The sequence below is a fragment of the Lethenteron reissneri genome, chromosome 28 (genome assembly GCF_015708825.2).
Source record: "Lethenteron reissneri isolate LAM-NWPU_2019-01 chromosome 28, ASM1570882v1, whole genome shotgun sequence".
NCBI lineage: Eukaryota > Metazoa > Chordata > Hyperoartia > Petromyzontiformes > Petromyzontidae > Lethenteron > Lethenteron reissneri.
The window spans coordinates 9,899,255-9,923,613 of NC_083806.1; the positions used below are offsets into that span (position 1 = coordinate 9,899,255).

General features: G+C 47.3%; 1 protein-coding gene across 2 annotated transcripts in view; it reads right to left on the reverse strand.

The window, feature by feature from the left end:
- HPS4 (HPS4 biogenesis of lysosomal organelles complex 3 subunit 2) overlaps positions 1-24,359 on the reverse strand; it is a 55,746-nt gene that overhangs the window by 25,067 nt on the left and 6,320 nt on the right. The window contains exons 4-12 of one of the 2 annotated variants that reach the window (XM_061562081.1): positions 23,226-23,333; positions 20,996-21,106; positions 20,445-20,539; positions 19,450-19,525; positions 18,741-18,759; positions 17,934-18,036; positions 2,515-3,634; positions 2,285-2,417; positions 89-148 (exon numbers count right to left, since the gene is read on the reverse strand). In XM_061562081.1, coding sequence (XP_061418065.1) covers positions 89-148; positions 2,285-2,417; positions 2,515-3,634; positions 17,934-18,036; positions 18,741-18,759; positions 19,450-19,525; positions 20,445-20,539; positions 20,996-21,106; positions 23,226-23,333 — 1,825 coding nt within the window. Of the gene's footprint in view, positions 1-88; positions 149-2,284; positions 2,418-2,514; positions 3,635-17,933; positions 18,037-18,740; positions 18,760-19,449; positions 19,526-20,444; positions 20,540-20,995; positions 21,110-23,225; positions 23,334-24,359 lie in introns of both variants that reach the window. The other variant, XM_061562080.1, reaches the window with a different exon arrangement.

The following is a 24,359-nucleotide window of genomic DNA, read 5'->3' on the forward strand; positions in this document are numbered from 1 at the left end:
TCACCAAGATCTATAATTTACGTAGGTCCTGATCTGGTCTCTTTTGCCATCACCTGGATCTATCATTCACTCATTCATTCACACTGACCGTGCGTGTGGCTGTCACGGAGAATATCCGGCGTTGTCAGTGCCAGAACCCTCTTGCTACCTGCAGCGGGGAAGACAACACAGGGACCAGTCACATCCATGCACAGTCAGAAGCCAGAGGGCACCTCCAGAGACCACATGACGGGCAAGCCAGTCCAAGCAGTGCTCTTCAACAGAGGCTGCCTCCTGTTGATTTACACAAGGAGGCTACAAATAATACATTAAAACAATTCAACATCTCCATCTTACACCATTTTATAACTAAAACAGTATCCATGAGCCCAACATTTTCCGAAAACATTTTAGGCTAATACAAATGTTTGGCTGTGTATGCGTTTGCCATGATCCTGGGCCATGACTTGAAACGAAAACCAATCAAGGCACAGCATTGGCAGGGGCGCCAAAAGCACAAATCAAACGCCCTAACCGCTCGAAGCCGTTAACACTGCTTCATCATGGAAACAACACGGCAAAACGTTTCCGACAATGGAGACATGGCAAGAAAACGTTAATCAGCCAACCTGTAAAGTTCTTGGCTCACCATTGGCGCAAAAAAAAATGTCCATCTGTAAGTCGCACGCAATCGCGGCATTCTCTCGTGACTATCGTAGAAAACTTCCGAGGGAAGATCGCCCCATGCCTGGCGAAGACTGTACGCAACGCAAGCGTCCTGTACTGTATTCTCTTCCGCAGTTTGGACTGTCTTTGCACAGCCCCTTTGGCAATTCACTGCTGGGTCAAGGCCTCCCGTGGGGGTTGTTTGACCATACCTCACCATGCTGGCGAGTGTAAGTTTGTGAAGCGGAGACGATGGGGGGGAGGGGGGGGGGGGAGTCGAGGATCAATACATATATCACGCGCCATGACCTGGAATCAAACTCACGTCGCCAGATCCGTAGCACAATGCACTAACCGTCGTACCAAAACGCTCATTCGTTCCAGTTGACTATCCATGACACCGATAAGGCCCGTTGCGGGAGCAGCAAAGACAAAGGTACACGCACACAAAGGCTGCGACCCCACTCTCAGCACCCCTGCCCACTCTCCAGGAGTCAAGTGCCGTTGGCAAGCACCCGTTCGTCCCACCGCGTACGAGTCAACCAATTGAACCCGGGTCACCGAGGCTGATTTGTACCGATCAATGATACGTCGTTGGTTGAGAGGGGCGCCAGGTTTATAAGCGCGCTCTATTCTCTGACACTGGGTATATTGATGGCAATGGGAGCCTTAATATTTAACAAATAACATCATTGGAATGAGCACTTAATTTTTTTTTTACCCGTAAACATTACAGGTAACTGGTGCTGTATTCTTTAACGCTGTAACCTGGGACTTATCTTGAATAGAGTAATCGATGCCCTGTTGTTTAATATGGGCATCAGTGCACGCGATTGTTTTTACCACAGCAATGATAGCAACAGCTTCATTTTCAAGGTGAAAGTCAAAAGGCTATGCTGAGGGTTTTGTTTACTGTTGACGCTCACGACTAATCTGGGGATAGAATCACATTCACTGGAATTAAACTGCACGGGGAGGAGTCAAATCGTGGTTTGCTAGGATCACAGAGTAACGGAGCCCACGACTGAACAAGGCTTCTCCATGAACTCCTCCACACACATGTACAACATATAAAGACAGGTTGACCATTTAACACTGCAGGCTTGCTGCAGGCTTGCTGCAGCACCTGGTTAAGTAAGGCCAGTGAGGAGTGTCACACACAATTGGCCACCCACACCAGGTAAAACGTGTTATTGTCGAGTTTATCTCAGATGTGTAGGATTGAACAACACGCTAATTTCTACTCACGTCCAGAAATAGAACCCAAAGACCTTCTGTATAGCCTACAGACAATGTTAGGGGGGGGAAGGGGGAGCAGCAGGTGTTGTTAGTGAGCAACTGTGAAGGCCAGCACGATGGTGCACAATGGGGTGGTGTGGCCAGGACTACGCCCAGCTGTCTTTATCTTCCCAGTGATGATATTTACACACTGCACAAGGAACTTGTTTTATGGTTGCATTGGCCTAGGGAACGCCCACGACGGACTGGTTGGCATATCACTCGTCGCTGATGTTCGTCATGGCCGGGGATTGAAGCCACGTCATCGGGCCCACGGTGCAGTGCGCTAACCACGACACCACCGCTTCCCAAAGTGCACACAGACACATGCACACACATGAACACACATGAGCACACATACCTTGCAGCGAGCGGAGAACGCGGTCGTAGCAGAGGAAACTGTAACTGTGTTTGCGCTGGTCTGATGGGGTCTGTGCGAACACCTCCTTCAGATGCACATCCAGGCCGTTGAGCGATGCGAGGTTGGAAGTGAACTGGGCATAGCGCACACACGCACAACAGGTGTGGGATGAACTCTACTCACAGGGCAGCGTTTATTCCGAGGCCCCGTGTGTTGTGGCGCACACCCACCAGTTCATCCTGGGCAGAGCCGTCGTTCCGCAGCGCATCCTCTGCCAGCAGCACCAGAGTGATCTCGGGCTTGGCGTGCACGTACAGCGCCAGCCGCACAAACCCGCGCGGCGCCTGCGCCGGGAACTCACGCGAGCGAACGCTCTCCTCCCCGCGAGCTCCTCCACCACTCTCGACCTCCGATGGCGACGACGACGAGAATGACGGCAGCGACGCTGATGGCGATGGCGAGGGGAAGCTGGAGTCAGACTCGCTCGCCGCACTCACAAAGTGTGCCTGGTCCTCGCCTTGGTCTGCGTAGGGAGAGACGGGCGCTCGCTTGGGCAGAGCGAGGCGCGAGACCCCCGCTGCTCCCGCTCGAGAACCGATGCTGGCAGCTGCCCCTCGCCCGCTGCTGCGATTATGCGAGGTTAAAGGTTGCAGCTCAGGTGAAGTCTCCGCGGAATCCAGGAGCATCGGTGCGTCGGAGTCCAGGTGCTGCCTGCCTTCGGACGGCATGACCCCACTAACCTCGTCACTACACTGCGGCTGGCCTCCTCTTCTTGTCTCGATGCTGGGAGCAACTTCACCGCTCACGCCGCCTTCTGAACTTCCAACCTCCTTATTGCTTCGCTCTTCCTCGTGACCTGTGGCATCTCGGTGGAATACCACCCCTGCCACAACTCCACTACTTTTGTGCCATCCCAAGGTCCCCAATGCCTTCCCCTCTTCGTGACTCGTGGCTCCGTCATGACCTCCAGGAGTCGCAGGCCCTTGGTCTCCCCGCGTGCGCGCCCTCGCGTTGGTGCTAGTGGCGGCCTCCTCTGCCTCGGAGATGCTCTCCAGGGTGTCGGCCGTTGTCACGCTCGCCTCCGAGGCCTGGAACTCCGACACAGCGTTGGTGAGGTCGGCCTTCCACCGCCCGAGCGGGCTGCCAAGGTTGTCTGCGAGCAGCGGCTGGAAGAGGAGGGCTCCACAGCCCGGGACACGGCGCCTGGTGCACTTGGAGCCGGAGCTGCCCTCATCCGAGCTGGAGTTGTCGGATTCCGTGTCCGTGGTGTCGGAAAGGGTGACGGACAGGCGAGGGCGGCCATCGGCACCGCAGGTTCTGCTGACGAGGTCGGACCCTGTGCTGCTGAACCTGCGACCATCGGAGCACACCTCCAATTAACACGGTCGGTGACGTATGGTACGAAAAAAGCTGTAAAAACTAAAACATTTTTTTTTTTTTACCAGGTAAGCTATATTGCTCTTTATCAGAAGCGACCTGGTCACAAATGAAAGCTCAACGAAATGGCTTATCAAGTGGAAATGTATAGCAGCCAAATACTCAAATACATTTCGATTTAAAGTTTTCGTAACTGCAGGGATTCATATTCTTGGTTCTTTGCTGTGATTTTCACACCTGATGATGATTGCTAGTGTTGCAATGGAAACGTCGTGAGAATTTAATTGGTTTATTTTTATTATTTCCCTTCTACGTGACTTTACCGAAAGGACCAAGAATATGACTCCAAATACATGCTTCTAAATGTGGAAGGAAAAACCGCAGGACCTGCAGAAAAGTCCACGCGACTACAGGGAGAGAGACATGCAAACTCCAAATATACAGGCGTCAGGGTAGGGATCGAACAGCGAGTTAACATTTCATCACCGTGGCGTCCAGTTCAACATACATATATTTCAACGTACATACAGTCCAGGCTGTTATATCAGCAGGTGATGCTATCCAGCCCAGTGAACCTGCGACAGCAGCGAACAGCATGGGGGCAGTGAAGCTCAAAACCTAATGACTTGGGCCAATAATGAACACGACTTGGGCTACTTTACCACATTTCTACGGTGGCTGTGAAAGAGCTCCCTCCAGCCGTGCGAGCACATTGACCCCATGTACTTTACACGCGGCGTCGGCAATCCTGGCACAAAAACAAATCCCCGTGTTCGATTTTCCCTTTTCCCCTCGCCTAACAGGTAGATGGGGCAGCTCAAGGCCGTATTGGCGAAAAAGGAATAGTTTGAAATTAGTATTGATTAAATACAAAGGCTTGTTGCATTGACGGGAATCACCCTAATTATGGCAGAGCAAGTTATTTTATCTGCACTCCTGTTGAATGAGTAGATTTGTAAACATGCGTGAGGATACATTTCGTTTGAAATCATGCGAGACTCTCTGTGTTGTATGGACTCGCGGGGATGAACACGTGCTTCCTTTATGGAAATGTACAGTCACAAGGAAATAATTAATTCCCGTTCTAACACTTCAAACGGCACCTCTTAGCCGAAAATTAATGCAGTGAAAATTGTACGCGTAGCACTAACAGCATTCCCATGTTTAATAAGATGATTTTCTTTTTCAACCTGACACAAACTCGTTATGTGTTGATGTGAAGCATCATTGGTAAAAGAAAATATAAGCAGAGCTACACTCTTTCCCTTGATATATAAATACAAATAATGTTTTAGTCCATCGGCCGATTAGCATTCCACACCAATATTATGATTTAAAGCCGTTCCACTTCACGTCATAATAGCATATATATATGCATGTGGTACTACAAAAAAAGTCAATTTACCATGTGAATAAAACGCATGAAAATGAAAATAAAGGCTAAACTAGTGCTAAATCTAGCATGAAATTAAATTATCGTAGTCGACCGTACATCTCTCTGCTGTTGGCCAAGACGGTTTTTCCTGTTCAATAAAAATAACTTTTTTGCATTCATTTTAATCAACCGGAGGGTGCAGAACCACTGGAGCAGAAACAATTTATTTATGGATATTTTATGTGCAGGTATGTTCATTCAAATGCAACCATTGGGTGGGGGGGTAAAGCTAGTTTTTAATACAGCCTCCAAATAATGAGTGGGATGGCTGCTCTATAGAGCAGTTGAACACACAAGTTCAACGCTGGTCAGTCGGGGCGTATAGATTCATAAAGAGCAAGAAATGCTCACACTCATGGTACATGCGCGTAATTGTGTGCAAGAACTGCATACACTTTTACGCAAAATTTTATGAAAACGATAAGAAAATGTTACACCTGGGCTATTTATTGAAGCGAACAAGACAGAACCAGACAGAACATATTAGACAAACAATATAAAGGAGACGGTCAAAACAAAACGAAAAAAGATAATCGTTTGGAAATTTTAAAAATTCCCATGTGACCATGGCCCCCCCCCCCACCCCCCAGTCATGACAATTCATCCAATCACGGTGGCGATGAACTCGTCACATGGCTACTCTCAAGCAGGGCGTCACGAAGCGATGGCCGCCAATAGCTGTGAAATCGGTCAATGGTAGTCATAGTGCTTTCATTGCCAAGAATGCTTTAAAGATCACGATGCCGCACCTACCCCGGGGGGGTCCTTATCGCAATCTGCTAAGATTTACAAGTGTCACAGAGGCCGTCTATCCTACAGGCACGTGCCACAGAGCCAGTTTCAATGGAGTATGTGGTGCGAGGCCTGCTGCTGATCAGTAATTTCTAACTGGTAACTGCCAAAGCATGCAGTACGTTATTGAAGTCGATGACAAAGACTCCGCGCCATTATTTTCGAGAGTAGGCCACTGCATGCCATTGCAACAGCCTAAACTCCATATATTTTTAAATGACACTGCGGAATTACAAAATTTGAATAGACGAATTGCATCAATTGAATGACAATCAGCCCAGTGTCACTGCATTCTGCAATCACTGGGGGAGTCACGAGGGTATCTGGATACTAGAGTGATTGCACCAAATATAATCACTCGACAAAATATTTCTGGAAAAAATGCAAAAAAATCTAAAAACTAAAATCACTATGCCCCTAAATAACTGCACCATAGCCTCCGGGAAGTATGCATGTGGCTAATCCCGCACGGAATATCTGGCTGCTTGGGAAGGGGCCCGATGTGATGGATAACATCGTCATTACGGTTAAAGATGAGGTGCCGGGGGCACGCTGATCCACAGGCTGCGGTGGGGTGGGGGACGAGGTGGGAGCAGTCGCCTTGGTCAATAGGCAAGTCGTGTTAAATGGCAACAGTGCAGGTCACGGATAACCTGGCAAACGCAGAGGTCAAACCTGCCATTTCAATGCCCTCCGCGGACACGCCACCGCTAACGCTTCAGTGTGCCAAATTAACTCATTTATAACGTTTCCTTATCCATACAAAAGCCTGTTTAAAATTCCTTTGTGAAACGTGACTCTGAATGAGCACGATGAATGGCAGTGCTCTCCGCGTGGTCTCTGTAGGTGGCACGTCGCCGCAGATAGACCCAAACTAATTTTCATCGTCAAACGCGAGGACAATGCGCGGATATGCAACTCGCGAATTGTGCTCGTGCAGATAATGAACGCTGGGCGCCGTGGCCGTGCGGAGCGAGAATTCTCATCACCACCACGCACGGTTGGAGGGCGGCTGCTTCCACTCCACCCCATCTGGCAGCGCACACGCGGGTGCCTTCAGCACTGCCGATTGAAACGGAAACACAGAAGTGTACACCGCGATCACCTTCAGGCACCGCTGAATGCAGATTCTATTTAAATTCAAAACACTAATTGTCTACCTTTTTGAAACGCTGCGCTGCGCGGTCCCAGCAAGTAGGACCGGCCAAATGCGCAAGCCGCTATTTGGCGTGGAGCTAGTTGCACTGTGTGCCTCGGGTATCACTCATTAACGTGGAGACGACTGGGAGGCTTCAGAATAGAGGGCACGTTTCAAAGTGCAATGTACATGACACAATGGGCGCATTCGTGTAGGTGGGGAGTGGTAGTGTAGTGGTTCGTGCGCTGCACTACGAACTCGGTGACCCGAGTTCGATTCCTGCTCACGGCCACTAACACCAGTGGCAATTATCTGAAGTGGTACTGGGTCTCCCCTAGGTCGACTCAGCCTCAAATCAGTACCTGGTGCGGTGTGTAAACATCACCACTAGGGAGAGACAGGCGGCCGGGGGTGGTGCTGGCCACCCACACCCTCGTGTACCGTGCCGGCCTTCGTAGGTCCTCGCGAACAGCACTTGCCCCAACCGTCTGTTAAGGCTATACCGGGGATCTTTGTCTTTGTTCTGCATGCATGTAAACGGCGCAGTGTGCCAAGTGGGGTGTAGCGCGCAAGCAGATGCTGCATCCTTCAATCTGTGCGAAGGGTACGAGCAGCAGGCTTTCGCGCTCAACATTATGATTCATAATAGATTGTTTGGGTCAGATCGCGTAAATAAAATGTGTGTTATAGACCCTCCTCCACCTGACACAGCCAATGAATAAAGTGGTAACGTGAACAAACGTACCAATTTATTACTGCTTCAACAGTAGCACGTTGTGCTGATAGTTACAACCAAGGCATGGTGTGCAACATGTGCCGTCTAAGGGGAGAGGTTCCAGTAGCTATGGTCCACCGTGTTGTGTTGTGTGTGAAGTAGCGAGTGCACAGGGTGGAGTGCGTTCAAAGTGTTAGAATTCAGCGGGCACCGTGCGGTGTTATTCCTCTTCTTCAGCCTCCCCTCCCTTGCCGTTTCTCGCCAGGCGGCTCTTTCCATCGCACTCCCCTCTCCTTAATTTATAATTCTGTCTTCATCTCCGAAAATAGCGCTGGCACCAACAAAACTGGGCCACCAACACGATCAAGCCACTGCCTCCTGAATAATAAATACTTGCAAGCGTCACGTTGCAGCCCAACGCAGACAAATCGCTGCACAAGCCGAACTCAATAGCAAAAACACAAAAGGTAGGTCAGCGAACGCGTTCTCATTTGATAAACACAACAGTTTTGTGCAAACCGATGACATTTGGTGAAATTGCTTGACCTGGTCGTTGTGCACTCGGCTTTCCGTGACTGCGGCGAGTGCCACGTTTCAATGATGGGTTGGGTCTAAGATTTGTGGCAGATTGCAAACAAAAGCTTCATTTATACGCGACGCCGTATTTGTAAGAGTCTTCGCGGCGTTTTCTCAGAACGCAGACCCTGGGGTCGCGCCCCACGTTCCCCCCGTTCAAGATTCCGTGCCGAGCATCGACTGGTCCGTTCAAAACTGGCTCACGTCTCTCTCCTAAACCACGGAGCCTGACCACGAAATAAAAACGACCCTTCACACACAAAAACACACATCCACCTTCACTTTGTACCTGCCAAATTAATTACCTCGTTCCGCTCTGTCACCACATAGCAGAACAAACATTTTCACTTTGTTCTTTTGTTGTTACATTTTTTGTTGCTTTGTTCTAGGAATAATTTTCAAAACAAAGATTCAGGACTGGAAACTTTGATCGCATTGGCAGGGAGTAGCTCCAGACGTAGATGCAACAGGGGCCTCCTGCCATATCTATTTACCTGACTTTGATTACCTGTACAAATGACACATTGTCCTCAGCTGCTCAAGGCACATCATAGGTTGTACTCCCATCTCTGGCCAAGCTTTTAATACTGACAGCCAGTCACATTTATCATCAATTGTAATTTGGTTTCAAATGTTTGCAGGGTAAGGTGCTTATATATTTTATCTGGCACGATTTCGATCGCAGTGCTGCACGCAGCTTAGCAATGTCACCCCATGTATTACGATCTGGCTTGGGGGACAAATGGTAACTAATACCTTGGCCACTGGACCAGTTCCATGGCGTGAACCTTATAATTCCGGTCAACCATTTTTGCAAAGATCTGCAAAGAAATATAAAGCATGCCCCCTTCTGCTGGGACTATTGCCAACTGTGCATTTTTATATGGTACTACTGGTGTTGCAATGGTAAGCACATTATACTATGAACCCAGCCACCTAAGTTCGACACCTGACTATAATTAACAACAGCGGCCAGGGATATTTAACGGGCCCCGAGCTCTCCCACCCCCGCCGCACCCTTCACCAATCCGCACTGACGGGAATGGTGAAGTATGGTCAAACAAACCCCGAGGCCAATACAGTGAGACCCTCAGCCAGCAGTGAATTGACAAGAGCTCTGTAAAAATTATTACTCCAATGCTACAAGTGCATCGTCAGTAACGTTGCAATAATAACAGCGATAAAAAAATATACGTATTTTCCAAGCAGAAGGAACCTGCTTTAGCTTCATTATTCCTTAAGCATCGGATATTACGGGAGGAAACGTCGATATCATCGTTTTTTCTTGTTGCTTAATCCCTTTTAAGTTGGATATGTGGTTTGTTTGGCTTGAGGGATAAGAGGCAATGGTGCATGCTGGGCTGCAATAATTACAAGTGCATGGGATTTGAAGGACACCAGCCGCCGCGTTTCGACGACGACGATGCGTGCCGCCGTTAATGCTGCCTCATCGCGCTCCGTCGCGCCCTCGCTGGGTTTACACTGCGAGGGACGTTACGTGGGATGACGGATGCACGGCCCCGGCGAGCCGCCTGACCCATATTCATCCGAGCTATGCGGAGCAAAGGCATCCCGTGTAGCCTCAACGGACTGTTGGGGCAAGTGCCGTTAGGGAGCTCCTATGAAGGGCGGCACGGCACGGCACATGGAGGGGGTGGGTGGCCAGCACCCACGCCCGGCCGCCTTTGCCTCCCTCGTGGCGACGTTACCACACCCCACCAGGTACTCATTCGAGGCTGAGTCGACCTAGGGGAGACCCAGGACCGGTTCAGATAATCGTCACTGGTGTTGACCGTGAGCGGGAATCGAACTCGGGTCGCCCGGGTCAGTAGTACAGTGGCACTAACCACTACACTAACGCTACGCGGAGCACACGCGCACAAACATACGCACAGACGTACGCAACATAAGCTGCTGTGCACAAAGAGAGGGATCCCCCGTATAGCCTTTACCAGACTGTTGAGGCAATTGCTGTTAAGCGAGCACCTATGAAGGCTTGCTTGGTGTACAAGGGGGTGGGGGTTGGGAGTGGCCAAAACCACAACCGGGCCACCTTTTGTCTCCCCAATGCTATTGTTTACAGAGCGCACCAAGTACTCAATTAAGGCTGAGTGAGGCGAAGAAGGCCCAGGACCGGTTCAAATATTCGCCACTTCTTATTGCTCTTGAGCGGCTGTTGAACTCGTGTCTCCGGGGTTCGCAGCGCAGTGCGCTAACCACTGCACTACCACTCCTCCTGTGTACAACATGACAAAGATCCCTCATATCGACAAAACAAACTTTCGGGGCAAGTGCTGATAGCGAGCACCTATGAAGACTGGCATGGCACACGAGGGGGTGGGTGGTCAACGCCACGGCCGGCTGCCTTTGTAGACAAGTACTCGCACATACACCCATACACATCATTTTACATGTAGATAGAATGGTTGGCACGCGATGGGGCCGCGCGCCACGCATAACTCGTGGCCCTTTCTCGTTACCGCTGATGATGATGCCACGCAGGGTGTGCCGCCGATATTTTAGGCTGAGTAAACCTCCTGGAGGTCTGACGATATTCAAACAACAACATAAAACTGCATTTGTGTGCGCTCTGCCTGAAATGACACCTGGGAGATTGGGATGGTAGCATGGAGCAACAACCGCCGTTCCACAGCGCTTCGTGCAATGGGATTCAGAATATACGGATTCGCACACGTACACACACTTGCACATAGTAAACGGAATTGTTGAAGCGCTCGCAACCGAGCGTGCAGGCTTAGGGGCAAATACCCTGGAGATCCATGACTCAGAACACACAATTGTAAAAACCCCATACCCGTTACAATTGGTCACGACAATTGGAGAAATAATATTCAAGTTGCAACAACCACTGACAACCCTCTGCCCCTAAAATTGCCCCCCAATAATATAAAAGCAATATATGCTCCATTATATGACATTCTGTTTAATAATGTGCATACTCTATGGCCTAATTATGGATATGCAGTATGGTGGTGTGTAATAGATCCCAATATATTAGTGTGCGCACACACACATACACAATATATTACATGAAAACGAAAACACACATACACAAAGCCAGAGCTCTATATTATTGCGTGGCGAGAATTCCGGGGCAAGTGGTGTCGTAGATAATCTGGTGAATGCTGGTGGAGCACCCTCAGAGTGGTGTGACAAGCCCTGTGCACGTACAAATACCTCCGTCTCCACAGTGCAGATGGCTAATCCGGTACATAATTTATACCGGAGTCGACTTGCGAGAGACATGGGCCACATTTAGATATCAATTTCCACTGGAATAAAACCTGGGGTCGCTGAGATCACAAGGAAGTGCTCGGACACAAAACAGCACCAACCATCTCCTTTAACAAGGCTTTGTCGAGCGAGCACCTGCGCTGACTATCACACACCATGCCTGATAGTCATTCAAAGCCAAGTCAGATTATGGTTAGAGGCCAAGGGTAGCTTCAGACACTGCGCTCGTCATTTCCATTGTGCAGGAGCAGGAGACGGACCCAGGTGGTTGCGATTGTTACAGTGTGTGCTAATCACTGCGCCACTGCTCCCCAAACTCACGCACAGGATATTGGGGCCTCTCACACGGCGAGTTGCATCCAGAATGGAATTCTTAATTGGGTGGACGTGTACACGCGAAGGTGTGATGGGCCCCTCCGAATCACGCCCCACAGTAAGTGATCTGCCACACATTTCAGGACTATTACCACAAAACCGTTTCGCTGCAACGAGCAGATTTCCCGCATCGTTGCTTCGACACTGCCAGCCCACGCTTCAGGCCTCGGGCCATCCATTTTAATAATTATTTTCTTTTTTAAATGTCTTACATGTGCTCTGCCACAGAAAAGAAGAAAAAACATAATTTGAGCAGTATAATGAAATCAGGCATTCAGGTGAAGGCGTGATGAATTAAATTACTGTAATCGAAAAGTATTAAGCATTAAACGGAAAAAAAAGTTCATAAAGTTGACCAAATGTATCATACCAATTAACATTTTATTAAAGAAAATCATAATTGTCAGCGGGTGGCTCAGGAGGCTAATTATCCTGTGACGGCACAGACCCGTAAAATGTTGGGTTCTGGAACTCCGGTGGGACAAGGCTTGAACATTTCCCTTGTGGTCTGACAATTCTTGAAGTAGCGAGTTCCACGGTCTCAGCCCAATCTCGGTTTACCTCCGAAGATGCCCATGATGAAAATTGGAATTTGCACTTGAGGTGTCAAGTAACGCTGCGACAGACGAAGTGTGGAAATAACCCATGGGCTCAGTGCAAGCGTAAAGAAAATTTTCTATCACATTGTCATTATTTTGAAAAGAATGGGTTCATGCTGTAAACACTTGCCAAGATGAATGCATTTTTTTTTACAGGCGAAAGCCCCACTCCCAAAACGAGCATGTTTATGAATAAAATTCAGTTGTGCAAGAGAAATTTGAACCTGCCAGATATTTTACTGGACCGCAATAAAACATTTCATTCGTGACACAATGATAACAATCAGGCTTCTTATAATCGAAAAGGGCTACAGGATTTTTTTTTTATCGCCAACCAAGATAACGAGGACCTCGGTTTCAGTTTAAATACGATGACCACCTACAAAGCAAAGCAATCAATTGAAATTGAAACGTGTACCGTTTTTGTTTGAGCTTGAGCAAAAGAGGGCACAGGAGCTATTGAGGACAGAGGTGAAGAGAGCCCCCTACTGAGCCTGCAGTGTAGCTGCCATCATTTGAAAATTCAAACAAACTATTGAATGGTATTTCCCAGGAGGGCTTTCACTGGCAGAGCCAGTGAGGGGTGGGGTGGCACGTGCCCCCCCCAATGATCCGATCGAAATCCCTAATTTAGATCGGATCATTGGGGTTTATTCGTAATAAATCGGCATTTTGCGACCGCCACTGCCACTGTGTAGCATATTATTACGTGCCAGGGACTCTAGTCTGAGTCCATAATTGGCAATAAGGACAGTAGTCTGAGTCCATAATTGGCAATAAGTAACGGCAAAGCGGTTATAAGTGACTCACAGAATTGTGCGCAGTTGCGTCTACAGTCCACGACTTCCCTGAAGGCATCAACACCTTCAGCGAGCGCGATGCCGATCACACACGGTTAGAATTCGACCCTCGATCGATGGCTGCACCATAGCTGCACATGCGTCGAATAAAAAGCAAGGGACAAGTCCTTACTAACAATTCCTTTTTTCATTGCTGGAAGAGTTGCCCCCCTCTACCTGAAAATCCTGGCTTCACCATTGAGGGCTTCCAAAACGCCGGTCCTGATTGCACCACACGCCCAACCTTGGCACACTTGTTATTTGTCTCCAATTATATACAAATTAACCCTTTCACATTCAGAGACATCTGCAAGATGCAGGGTATGGGTTACGTTCACCGCTGAATCTAGGAACGCATAAGCAGTTAGTGTTAATTTGATTTAGGGAGGTACAGCGTCGCTGATTTTAAAGACATTGTACTCGCCGAAGAAAACTGTAGCGACACGACCACACTCTATGATAGCTGGCGCCAAACTGTGCCACACGCCCTTCCGCATGACCTTGTGGGAGCCTCGGTACGTCTTCCGACCTGAAGACGTACCGACAAAAGTTATTTTAGTTTTTTTCGCAATTTCTTCCGATTCCAGAAGAAAAATTGATGACGTACACGTACGTCATCGGAATGGGAAAAGGGTTCAGTGTTTTCACAGTGCGCTCAACATGATGGTTGGTTAAACTGGAAATTTTGCGATGACCGATGGCGGAAGTGAGTGGACTGCAGCCAGTTCTGTACAATGACCGAAGTGGAATGTTCCCTTAATTTTCCAACTAGAAACGTGTGGTTAGGAAGTCCCTACCCCAGAGTAACTTCCTGTTGGCTCTGTGGCCACAACCCCCACATAATGTCCTTGCTCAATCCAGCTTAATGCCTTATCTGATGCGAGCAGGATTTAGCAAGCCGTGGGAGAGGCGCAGTGATGCCTCGATTTGAAGCAAGACTTGCCTGGCAGCTGTGCTTATTAATGCCGTGACTTGGGAGCTTCCCAGAGACAGAAGCTTCTGCCACTTTTAGGACGATTTGGCCAGATGGCGCAGTGATTAGACCGCTTGGGCTCACAATCCGATGGTTCCCGAGTTCAAACCACAGCGGGAGGTTAACTCAGCGGCTTCATCCCATCGCCGTGTATGGGGCAATGGGTTAGTGCTTCCCACTCATACGTGTTTTTTTTAATACCTGGTTTCTTCCTACACGTACAAACACTCGTCAATTCGGAAGAAATATATGAATATTGTGCAGCATTGTGAGATGCAGTTTGCACAAATTACCTGAAAAACGTCACTCACATATAATACGAACTGAAAAGAATAGAAAAAATAGATACAATAGGTGACATTATGGCCCATGGACCTTCTACATAGCACATAAAACATAATTCAAGGCCAGTGTCATTGACAAATGTGTTGCGTTTTTGTTCGATGTACTGCACACCACTGCCATCACAGCATCACCAAATAATAACTATCCGTGCGATTGTTTACCGTCATTATTATTGTGAGAATTTCCACCATCAGCTCAAGGCTGTAAAAAACAGAGGACGTGAGCAATGCCCAGCACTCCATTGAGCTGGAAATCAGTTTGACTGCTGACAATCATAATGCTCGTTATCTTTCTATAAACTCAAGCAATGCAACATCGCTGCTGGAACAATAAGAATAACACACATCCTAAGCTTCCTATGGATAGCCTTGCACGTAGAACCACGTATAGACCCATCACACACACACATGCACAATACAAATATGTATGCGCATACATTTACTGCCAAACGAGAACAATTCACGTATCCTAATTTTCCCCCGGTTAGAACGTGGAAGCAGTTGTTAGTGTCTCGGTACAAGCCAATTACATGCGAAATGGGAACCGAAGGCATTTCACATTACCGTCCACACAGACCACTTAAGATAAAATAAATAAATAACATCACGCACAAATCTGAGATGCCCAAACTCATTAGCGGGGACGGCTTATGAAGAACACCCGAGCCTCAGCCCCTCAAGAGGCCACAGTGCCAATCTTAATAACTCAATATAAATAAGCAGGCAATGCATCTCCTTCATCTGTCCCTCATGAGAAAAAAAAAATGCAATTATTTGTTAACACTTCCCATCAACCACAAAGGCCTTCTGGGAGTGCATATTTTCTCACAGCATTGGTTTGATACCAGCAAACTTTATGGAACCGGTTCTAACACAGTGTCATCAACAGTCATGTTTCTTGAAATTATGCACTCCCATAAGGCCTTGTGGTTTAAGTATACTTTTATATTCTATGTAGAGGCACAGATGTGTGGATGGGTATTGCATGCTTATTTGTTACTCATTCTCCGCAACTATAAAAAAAATTATTGTTTTGTTTCAATCTGAATAATAATACACTTCCACAGCCACCTTCCTGAGATGGCTGGAGAATCTACCAGGAACCATGGGTGTGGTAATTTTATCAGCGTGTTTGAGACGAAGGCACAGCTGCTGTGAAATATGGCGGTAGAGTCAGTCTCTCAAGCGTGGTGCAGAGTGAGTGTCCCCTCTGCTCATTGTGGGTGGAACAATGCATCCACTTGGAGACTCTCAAGCTCACAATACACACATCGAATCATGCGTGCAAAAATGTAAGTTGTTTTTTCTTTTGTGTGTATATATAGTGTACAATGGGCCCACGTCATCCAGATTAATACGGTTGGCTATGTATGGTGCAAAATAATGTCAACATACATACCCTTCTAAAGGAGCTATTATTTACTCCATTGCAAAATAAATATTATAGATATTTGCATCCAACCGTGACCCTGAATCGCAATAACACATTAAATCGTCATCTCACCAGCCACAAATGCGGCTGTGTTTGTAGGTAATCGCTCACTGTGGGACAGAACTTAGATAAATGCCACTGTAATAAATGGCACAAAGATGCCAAGAATCACTCAGCCCCGAGGCAGTCCCATCCATATTTGGCCAACCCCATTCACCAGTGTATTGTGTATGGGAAGAATACTAGGGGAAAACCTACCACCATGCAAACACTCCTCCATACAAGTGAGAGCAGTCTATTCGATTATTGCGCATGGCAAATATGTCCAGGAGCTAAATGCCAATGGCGAGGTCTACTGCCCACGAGAGAGATTTAGAACAGAGTTCATGTAGTTTTGCTATTCTTCCATTGAAGGAGTGCAGACTATCGTGGGTTACGATACGGTCCATAGTTTGGGTTGCAAGGCCACAATCGCACTGTGGCTTGTCTTTAGTTTTTAATTTATGAAGCGTGCACCGACCTATTGATGTTCTGACGTGGTTGCGATAACACCAGTGTCTTCGAGTGAGGGCATGAAACCACTCGATGTTACGCCCCACTCCTGGTCATCCTCACATGTTTTAGAGATTCACAATTTTTCTGATCCACCAGCCATTGCCTCTAAATTGCTAAAGAACAGGAATGAGCCCGTCACTGCCCGCCAACTAAACTCATTGCATCTCGAGATGGGAGTATTGTTGAATAAAAATAGCGGATTTTACGATCATTACCCCCCCAACCCCTACCCCACCCGCCACCACCCCACGTCAATGCAAACTGGGGCATGACTTCCTAAGCGTACGCAGGAATCGTCCGATCGTTGACAGACAGCTGACAAATATTATTACATTTATGCCACATTCGAAAGGGTATTTTGTTGCGGGACGTGAACCTCTGTACTTTCAAAGCCCACGGCCACAATGCAGATGGCACTTTGTGAGAACAACCGTGAAAGGCGCACTATCAAATAGAGTGATGGTGACATAACAGCCCGGCTTACAACATACAAAAAAAACATGCATATATGAAAGAAAATGAAATATTTCTGACTTGGGACACATTGGCCTTTACCATTCAAGCACCCAGCGTCTCCTCTTCCCAGCCCTTTGTTTCCATCTGCTGGTTTAGGATTGTGAACGCAGCTTGTGTATGTCCACGGCTCTTTATGGACGATAACAATTTCAACTTAAAAAGCGAACGGCATTAATTCGCTCGCCGAGTGGGGAAAGGCAGCAGTGGTCAGCTGGTTCCAAATTCGCTTTGTGGTCCTTCCCTATATCAAGGTGAAGGGTGGGAGTATAGAAGTACAGCAGAGGAAAGGATTTGCTGCACTGTCGTCTGCTTCACACAACGTGGCACAGCATCGCAGACGCCTGTGACAACTGCCCGTGCGTGGTGGTCACCCATCCAAGCACTGTCCAGGCTCAATGCCGCGTAAGCTTCCGGGGTCTGATGAGATCGAACACATTCTGGGTTGAACTGGCCACAAGATACACCAAGCACAGGCTGTGTAAAATAACCTTCAACAGCCAACCACCCACTGCTGGTGTCAGGTCGTCACCAATGATTACGCCGATTAGATGTACTAATGTCTAATATGGCTCTTGTTCATAATTGCACCCAATAAAAAACCTACACTGCCTTGTCGGTTCAAAGAGGCTGACGTAGGTTGTCTGTGAAGCGCGATGAGGCGCACCCTCGCAATGACCCACGGCGGTCAGACGCACAGTAACGCGATGTTAGAGGGCGGGGGGCGGCACCTGTTTAGTCGTCTCGCAGAGTGGCAGTGCAGGGACGAGAACTCCTCGTCGGAGAGGTAGACTGGGATGACCGACGCCTCCCGGTCAAAGGCAGTGTCGCCACCTACAGGGGGGGATAGCAAAGAACACCGGAGGAGTTTTAACGAACAGCGGACACTCGATGCAATGTCTTCACCCACCCACTGTGAGTAAATGTCAATTAAGGTTTCATTTATTGATAAATTATTTGAATTTAGGCACACCAGTATAGGTAGGTGTTGTGGTGTCACATCCAGGAAAAATCCAGATTTTGTAAAAGTGACACTGCTTACAATTGTGTTAAATGTGACTCAATTTCGTCACCATGGTCATTGTTGGCACACTGAGAATGTGTTAAATTCGGAAAAGCATCGACCTATTTAACCCCATACAACTGGTCTTAACAAGCCCAACTGTCTAAGACATTTGTATATGCAAGTGACCAATGTAGAAATATGCCAAACTAATTTTGCCTCAATATATATTTGTTATGTTTCATTGTGATTGTATTCGCTTCATATGTACGACGTATTCTGTAAGTATTTAATGTCGTGGCGTGGACCACGGTTAAAGTTTATTTTGTTTAACCATGTGAGAACTCAAGAGGCCAGCAATAGATCATTTCCACGAGTGACCCGAGTTACCAGAATGACAAAATATAAAAAAACTCAAGTACAGCAATGAAGGAATCAGAACAAAAAATACGACGATAGTGTGGCAGTGTCTTATACCAAACACATAAAAATGTTCAATAACCCTGTGAGGTTTTGAAACAACAATTTAACTTACTTGAATACTGTGAAAGGTCCTGTTGAGATAAACAAACAAAAAAGCTACAAGTTATACAAATGACTTATGAAATGCAAGGGTTATCCATTATGAAGGCGATATAAAGGAATAAGCAGCTCATATGAACACACACATTACATAAATGTTACACCGTGCGCATCGAACCTAAACGTGTGGATACTCTTTGGTTGTTTCGGTAAAGTCACTCTACCGAAAGAACCAAAGAGTATGGATTCCTGCAGTCACGAAAGCTTCAAATCAAGACTAAATGTGTGGAGGTCCAACAAAATCAAATACTTGTTGAAAAAGAAAATATACCACTCTGACGCGAGTGAAAATATAGGGAAGGTCCAGCATGCACGTGATAATTTTGAATTATCCATCAAAGGAGGTTTTCAGACCAACACCAAGAGGAAAGACCCTTCCAGAGGAGAGCTCGTCCTTCATGTGAAGGTTGCTGGGCAGCTGAGAAACGAGACAGGATGTTCTGAACAAGAGGAAGCAGAGAGGAAAATGTCGGGAAGAGGCAATAAGGGTGAGTAGAAGCAAACATGTGTGCACACATTGACGAAACAATTGTGTCTGTGTGTGCGTGCCATGGCGGCCTTCAAAGGTACTCGCTAACAACGCTTGGCTAAAAAGTCTGTTAGGGCTATACAGGGGGTCTTCGTGTGTGTGTTTGAACGTCGGTGAGTATCAAGAAGAGCACCTTCAGAGCACGGTGAACGTTCCGCGCAGCGAGGAGATGAGCCGTCACCTGAGGGGTCAGCTGGCTGCTCACCACTCTGCCAGTGATAACACGTCGTTTGTCAACTTTCAAGGAGAAATTATAACCCAAAGTGGTACGAAACAAAGTGTATATTTGGTGAGAGAAAAGCGACGCTCTCGTCTTTTTACAAGCATCTTTGTATTCTCCACGAAATCTTCCAATTGTGCCGTCGACCTCATGTTGTCATAAAACAAACACAAATTCCACTTGGAACTCTCATACAGGGCAGTGTTGCACTCTGTGTCAGTGAATGGCCATGCAAGGTAACGCCACAAAAACGCTTATGAAGTCACTTCAATTAAGTCCCCATCCACTCACCTTTAATTTGCCTTAAAAAGTGTTTGTAGTCAAATTATAATGCGTAATTTTCAGAGCTGGAATATTCCGAATAGCATTAAAAGCTTATTTAACTATCATTTTTTGTGCAGACATTGATGACAACGCAAAACCAATTTGCCATATTTGACCGCCCAGTTTAATCAGGGTTGATCGAATGGATTCGAAACCAGGATCACACCATTTCTGGCTCACAACTCTGACGCTATCAGGCCATTCAGGCACCCGGCCACCTCTGAATAATATATATTGTTGTGGCCACTGGGTAACTTGTGCCAAAGGCAACAATGCACAACATGAGAGTAGGCAGGTCAAAGCGAATGGGAGACGAGTGTGGTTTACGAGCCAAAGTGCCGTGGACCCCATGACAGCGCCGATGAATCAGCCTTTTAGGGCAGGAAAGGGGAACACTTTTCGGAGTGTAAAATATTATTAAATTAGCACGATTGGCTATGTACATCAGCTGCGAATCCATTTACGCGTCTGTGGCTGTATGGCTACACACGGTTGCACCGTGGGACCCGTAGCTGTACGCAAGGGACGTACCCGTGTGGGTGTGCATCTTGCATGGCGGTACGAGTGCGTGCGAGCGGCCGTACGTGAGGTTGTGCAGGATGCAGCCGGCCAACACGTGGGGGCAGCGCTGGCAGCTCTGCAGGATAAGCGCTGCCTTCAGCAGCAGCAATGGGTCCACCTGCCCTCACAAACATTCCCACCGTGTGCACACAGGAACGTCAGGCATTCCACCAGCCTTTCTACCTCCCCTCCCCCCTCCCTCCCTCTGTCTTATTCGAGCCTGGGCCCTCCACCTTCAACCTCGTCAGGTGCCCCTCCTCTTTCCCTCATCGCCCCATGCCCCCCCCCCCCAACGCCCCACAATGCTTTGTGGTGAATAGGCCCTGTGCAATATTTCTTAAGGACCCTGTACTCGTTCTTTGCAATATTGATGGTTTTTGCCCTTGTTTTGTCGTTGCTGTGGTCACACACCACGGACCAACCTCGTAAAATATCCACACAACTGGCTTAAACACGATCGTCTGTGTAACAAATAAAATAAACTTGAACGCATATTTCCCCTCCCCCCTCCAAGGTAATGAACTCGCTCCTTTGTGGCTGCCTCATCCATGCGAGGTTTGTGCGGTCAGCGTACCTCCCGCTTGTTGAGGTAGCGCACGGTGGAAAATAGCCCGGGCAGGTATCTGACTGCTCGTTGCACATGGTCCAGGAAGGGCTCCCAGATGGGCCATGGAGGTCCAGATCCCTGCTGATATGGGGAGCGGCAGTGTAGCGGTTAGCGCACTGCGCGACGAACATGGCGACCCCGAGTTCGATTCCCGCTCATGGCCAACACCAGTGATGATTGTCTGAACCGGTCCTGGGCCTCCCCTAGGTCGACTCAGCCTCAAATGGGTACCTGGTGCGGTGTGAGACAAAGGTGGTCGGGCATGGTGCTGGCCGCCCACCCCCTCGTGTACCTAGCCGGCCTTCATAAGTGCTCGCTAACAGCACTTGACCCAACAGTCTGTTCAAGGCTATAAGGGGGATCTTTGTAATCTTGATATATATATACACACACACGTGCGTACAGGCACATGGAGAGACAGTCGCTCAGGTGTACAAAGAATCACTATATAGCCTTCAACAGACTGTTGGAGCAAGTGCTGCTAGCGAGTACCTATGAAGGCTGGCACGGCACACGAGGGGGTGGGTGGTGCCAACCCCATGCCCTTCGTCTCCACAGGCACTAATTTAAAGCTGAGTCGATCTAGAGGAGGCCGAGGACCGGTTCAGTTAATCATAACAAATGTTGACCATGAGCGGGAAATGAACTTGGGTCGCCGGTTTCGTAAAGTAGCGCATGAATGGCTACACTACCCTGCTCCCCACAAATACACACAAGGGCACAAAAGCACACACCTAAGCACAGAACTACAAATACACACACGAACAAAGGAAACGATCAACTTTTAAGTTTACGGACCGTCAGGGCGAGTACTGCTGGCAAGCACTTTTCAAGGCTGGTGCAGAAACAAGGTGGCGTTTTGGTCAAGATGACCTTGAGGGCACGGATTCTAATTGCCACCGGTGGGTCACAGAATGAGGAATTCTTGCCTGACAGACCAGATTGCTCAGGCTGTTATGCGGAGACAGATATTGGTGTGTTTTTACAATGCACTACCAGGGTTTTCAGTGAACAATTGTAAACGCCAACAATAGCCTACTTGAACAAACCGAGGTCTCGTAACGTTCGAGTTAAAACAGATGGCGACAGGTAATAATTTCCTGTAGTATTCTTCTTTGAATGGCCGATGTTGATATAGAACAAGATAATTGCATCAGGAGTAGTAGCGGAGTGTATCGCTGTGATGATGCCTTCTTCGTGTTTGTGAAATGGGCATTGAATCGTTGTATGTGCTTTGGTCTGTTCTGGGTGATCAGTCACACACCAGAGATGTTTTTTTTTTTATTTTCCTTTTGTGCATCAAGTATCCGCATCTTCCATGGTTTGTAAAGTAAGCAGTAAAATAAAAGACCCCACCAAAAAGAAAGTAACACCAAGTCCATCGGTTAACAGGCCACACAGGTTAATGTTTCTTTCCATGTGCATATGTTTAAAACTAAAAACTATATTTTATTTGACCAGGTAAGGCCCACTTAAGAGCTATACAGCTCTTTTTCAGAAGCGATCTGGCCCCAAATTAGAGCTCAACGAAGTGGCTTATCATGTGGAAATTAATAGCAACAAAATACTCGCATGTTTCGAAATGTGGAGGGAAAACCGGAGAACCCGAAGAAAAATCCACACGACCACGAGGTAAACATGCAAACTCCAAATATACACGTGTCAGGGTTGGGATCCAACCCACAACCTCCTGTATACCAAGCGAGGTAGTTAACGTCTCACCACCGCAGCTCCACAAGGTAACCACAAATAACTGTGACACTTTGCGGGAAACACTGATCCACGTTTTTCATGCTGCATGTATCATACAACTGTCACTTTGTCATATTGGTGACCCAGGTGACAATTGCATATTAGACTATCCTGGTCTCTTAAGTTTCTCACTGGTTAAACAAAATTAACTGAGGTTTGTGTCAGACCTCTGACTAAAGTAGGTCTTATGTATAGGAGAATTTGTTTCAGCAAGAATACGCATAACCAAAAATTTGGTTTGAAGTTAATTTTGTTTAGCTAGAGGAGAACCCAAGAGAACACGAACATTTCAAATCCAATAGTGAGATTGGGGTTCAGCAAAGTGACAAACGCAAAACCAATAATATAAAGCACAGCAATAAAGCAAAGAGAAATTGGAGCAAACACAACTAAGTCACATGAGAAAGTTAATAGTGGAAGCAGCATGCGTTGTGGGTGGCAGCACCTGGTACGCAAGCCTCAGCGGGCCACGGTAGCACGTGAACAGCACCAGCAGTCGATCCAACATGTGGCGGCAGCAGCCATCCGGCAAGGATGTTATGCAGCCCAGAGCCTGCCCCCCAAGACAAAGATCCCCTGTTATAGCCTCAACAGACTTTTGGGGAAAGCAATGTTCGCGAGCTCCTCCGAGGGCGGCACGGCACTCGAGGGGGGTGGGTGGCCAGCACCGAGCCCGGCCGTCTTTGTCTTCCTTGCGGCGATGTTTACACAATGCACAAGATACACACAGACCTAGAGGAAGTCCATGACCGGTTTAGATAATTGTCACTGGTGTTGGCAGTGAGCGAGAATCAAACTCGAGTAGCCGGGTTTGTACACGACTTTTGTTTTGCTCATGTTTATCTTTGGTCCCACTTGTCAGGAATCCTACAGTTCTTAAATAATTTCATTGCCACTGGTTGTTGAAATAACCACATCATCAACTGAATGGTGAGTACTTCATTTCTCCAATGTATGAGTGACACTGTGATAGAATAGCTCCTTGTATGATTCTTCCTGTGATCTGCATTTTGCTACTTTCTTCATTTTATATTAGTGAAGCTGCTCCATCTTTGAAAATGGGTGTTGGCAATTGCAATATATTTTTTTACGCCTTCGTTTGTCCGATCTTAAAAGGAGAGTGTCAGTTTACACTGAACCAAACATCCTTTGATAATATCTTAATGCTTGATAATGGCATTAAACATTAATTTGCCTTTTATAACATCTGATTGACAGATATATTTAATAATTTGTAAATTATATATTATTCAATGACTATGAAGAGCAAGACTCTATTTTACAGGGAATCACTGAAACGTTACAGACTTAAATATTAAAGGAAGGGTTTATGAATTTAAATACGTCTGTAAATATATCACCGCTCATAATTTTTTCCATATCGTATGTCAGCTCTGAGAACGTCATATTTCTGCGAAGAGCGATTATACTCAAAAATCCCATTTCCCATGCATCCACGGTCCTTTCGAACCTGTCTGTGCCCTACTGGGATGAATATTGGAAAGTGAAAAATATCCCAAAAATGTCACTGAAAAATGCACTGTTGAACCATGTAATTTGAATAATCCTTCCATCAACG